General features: G+C 36.9%; 1 protein-coding gene across 1 annotated transcript; it reads left to right on the top strand.

Moving 5' to 3' along the window:
* Positions 1-6: 6 nt before the first annotated feature.
* Positions 7-2,869, top strand: LOC111390416 (putative late blight resistance protein homolog R1B-14). The gene is made up of 3 exons (XM_023015451.1): positions 7-1,235; positions 1,342-2,524; positions 2,600-2,869. Exons 1-2 carry the CDS (start codon positions 97-99, stop codon positions 2,513-2,515), a joined length of 2,313 nt encoding a protein of 770 aa, XP_022871219.1. The 5' UTR covers positions 7-96; the 3' UTR covers positions 2,516-2,524; positions 2,600-2,869.
* The last annotated feature ends 814 nt before the right edge of the window (positions 2,870-3,683 follow it).

Genomic DNA, 3,683 nt, shown 5'->3' with positions numbered 1-3,683 from the left:
TATGTTATCAACTCTTTTCCACATGTTTGGTATCTCACCCTCAGGCTCCCCCAGCTCATTGAGAAGATTCAGCTTATTAAGATAGCTATCAAAGAAATGAAGAATAATATTGACGCAGCTGGGATACTAGAAGTTGCAAAATGTCCAGCTGAACAGGTATCATCGCAATCTACAAAATATCCTGTTTTTGGAAACATTATTGTGGGGTTTGAGAAAGTGGCAACTGAAATTGTGGGACAACTTGTTAGAGGACCAGACCAGCTGCAAATTATTTCCATCTTTGGGATGCCTGGAATTGGTAAGACCACTTTAGCAAATATATTGTACAATGACCCCTCTGTTGTCGATCGTTTTGACAAGCGTTCCTGGGGTGTTGTTTCTCAAACATATAATAAGAAAATTTTGTTGATTGAAATGCTGTGCTCAATAAATCACAGTAAAAGAGAAACACTTGAGAATAAGGCGGAGGAAAGTTTGGCAGAAAAACTTTACAAAAGTTTAAAAGGATGCCGGTACCTCATCGTGATAGATGATATATGGGATATCAATGTGTGGAATGATTTGGAAAGATATTTTCCAAACGATAGAATTGGAAGCAGAATCTTATTCACTACTCGAAATAAAGAAGTTGGTTCGGAAGCTTCACCTCATAGTGTTATAAATGCACTTCCTTTGCTGTCTGATGCTGAATGTTGGAAACTATTACAAGGGAAAGTGTTCGAAGATGGAAATTGTCCTCAAGAATTGCCATACATTGGGAAGCAAATTGCAAAAAATTGTCATGGCCTACCACTTGCAGTGGTCGTGATAGCTGCAATTCTTTCAAACATGGAGAAGAAAGAACACTTGTGGCAAGAAGTTGCAAGAAATTTAAGTTCACATATATCAGACAACCCAAACAAGTTCATGCAGATATTGGAACTTAGCTACGAGCATTTACCAAACCATTTAAAGCCATGTTTTCTTTACTTTGGAACATTTGAGGAAGACGATGAAATCTACGTACGAGGGTTGATATCTCTTTGGGTGGCTGAAGGATTTATAGAGAAGGAAGAGCAAAAGTGCTTAGAGGATGTGGCACTAAAATATCTGATGGAACTAATTGATAGGAGCTTGATAATTGTTCACAAACGGAGACCAAATGGAGAAGTCAAAACTTGTAAGATTCATGATCTATTGCATGAAATGTGCTCAAGAATAGGTGAAAAAATGAACTTTTGGAAGATGGTCAACTAGTAAGTTCACTGTTTCTCCTTCTTTTTCTTTCCTTTTTGTCAGTTTTTGTTTTATCCTATTAATAATAGTTTCAATATTTGATGATTGCATTAATTATGTTACAAGTAATGAAGATGATCCGCCAATGTTCTTCAGTCAAGTATTGATACATAGGCAACACAATTGTGTGAATATCAACTGGCGGGAATCTCGAATTCACTCACTGCCTTTTGGCCTACGCGTGCGTTCTGTTCTATTTCGTTGTGGTCATCTTGTTGAGCGGTCCACAATAATCACATCCAGCTTCAAAGTTCTTAGGGCCTTCAGATTTTCAAGAGTCCCAAATGATCATCATTTAATAGGAATCGAACATCTGGTTCACTTGAGGTATTTGATAATTTCATTTAAACTGCCTCCAATGGAAAGCTTCCACAAGCTAGAATATCTTAGGGTGTATACAAATTTTAAAATTGAAATACCTGAGATCCTTCTTACTATGCTGAGTTTGAGACATATGCATTTCCCGGGTGGTGCATACTTTAGTGCATCTTGTCGTCAGCAAGCAAGCATGGTTGAAAGCTTCCAAATAAGTAGTAACTTACAAAGTATTTCTGTTATCAGAATTTTCGATGAAACAGATGAGAAAATTTTGAGATGTTTACACAATCTTCGCAGACTGAAAGGTGAGGTTGGATCTTCACTCAATTATTCTTTTGACTCCCTTAAGCAGCTCGAATCACTGAGGCTTCAATCAAACGTGGGAGTTCCATCTTCCAGTTTGATAACTCCGCCCTTAAATCTCAAATATTTGACTCTAGTTAACGTACACGTGTCTCCGAAACAAATGGAGACAATTGGGAGACTGGAGTACCTTGAGGTTCTCAAATTACAACATGTAGCCTTTGAAGGAGAACAGTGGGACACGAATGAAGGTGAATTCCCACAACTTAAATTCTTGAAACTCTATGATGTACAACTTGCAGAATGGAATGCCTTAGGTGACAATTTTCCAACAATTCAACGACTGGTATTGCAAAATTGCTACAATTTGAAGAATGGAATCCCTCCCAGTTTCGGAGGTATTCTAACGTTACAAATGATAGAGGTACATTGGTGCACAAAAGCTGTTGAATTATCTACTAAGCAAATTCTGGAAGAACAATTGGACGTTGGAAATGAAGAGTTCAAAGTCATAATCTCTGGCCCGAAAAGTGAAAGAAAAGAACAAGGAGAATGTGAAAGTGAAGAACAAGAAGAAAGTGAAAATGAAGAAATCACTGACGAGTTCATGGAGCATTAGCTTTTGCTGGTATACTACAATTTTCTAATAACTCCCTTTTTTGCTTATTTAATTGGATTTTAAAAGATTTCTTATTTCTTGTAGGGGACCTTCCGAGACATTTCACATGGTAATAACAGAGAACTCTTCTTTTACTCTTTCCCATTCTCATCTTGATTCTGGTATTGTCTGTAATACTAAAATGATACATCAGATAAACTTCTAATGTATTTGTGCCTTTTTTAGAAATTAAGGTTGGCTTTTTTTTTGATGAGCTTGTTGATACTATTCTATGAATTGCTAGGATTGAGTAGATAATAAGCTGAAGTTTGAATAATCATTGTTTCTTTAAGTTGATGCAGAACATTCCTTTTGTATGCTGGTTCTTGCTTAATTCTTCTGTTTACTTGGTTGAGGATTTATAAAGACAACGTGTGTATTATTGGCTTTCCATTTGTCAGTATTAGCCACAAAACAACTTCAGTTCAATCAAGCAATAGTACTAGAGAAATCAAGTAAGTCTCACGCTAGATAACTTGATCATCAGTTGAAATGATGAACTGCAAAAGCTTGAATGTAGTCTACTATTACATGTTATATAAACGTTTCAATTTTTAGCAGCAAGAACTGTACAAGCATCATATAGATGAAATCAAGTATGTCCCAAATTTATAGATCAGTTGGACAATTCATACCAACAATGTGTCATTAACTCAATCGCCAAGTATAGTCTATAGTGGCTCAACCATTGTCGTCACTGTTTCTATGCCGTACTGTTCATTCATGTCCAGATCACTGGTTAACATTCCATTCATAAACTCCAATAAAAATGGAAAAAGAACCGTGCCACCACTTGCTGAACCACCATGAGACCCAACTGCAATCCAGGGAAATTTTTTCTGCCAAAACCAAATGGTGTAAGCTGGAAACCCTTACCCAGATCTCTATACCATTTCCAAGAAACCTGTTGGAGAGGAACTTGTCGGGTTTGGGCTACACGTACTGATATCTCCCGACATCCTATGCATTTATTATTACACGGTCGTATTTTAAAATTTGGGAGCCATTGACATTATAGTTTTCAAGACCGTGGTGAGAAAGAAGTAATGCTGCCACAGGATGTATATTTAAGGTTTCCTTGACAAGCATATCCCGGTATTCGACATTTTTAAGTTTGGAATCCCACAAT

Source organism: Olea europaea, unplaced genomic scaffold (assembly GCF_002742605.1).
Source record: "Olea europaea var. sylvestris unplaced genomic scaffold, O_europaea_v1 scaffold680, whole genome shotgun sequence".
NCBI classification, from domain to species: Eukaryota; Viridiplantae; Streptophyta; class Magnoliopsida; order Lamiales; family Oleaceae; genus Olea; species Olea europaea.
This window is presented reverse-complemented; position numbering and strand designations above follow the sequence as displayed.

What these genes read in the sequence shown, in the direction of transcription:
- LOC111390416 (XM_023015451.1), top strand. Translation starts at nt 97, where the DNA reads ATGAAGAATAATATTGACGCAGCTGGGATACTAGAAGTTGCAAAATGT. An exon ending in TTTTGGAAGATGGTCAACTA is followed by an intron (nt 1,236 to 1,341) that starts GTAAGTTCACTG and finishes TTATGTTACAAG; the next exon opens with TAATGAAGATGATCCGCCAA.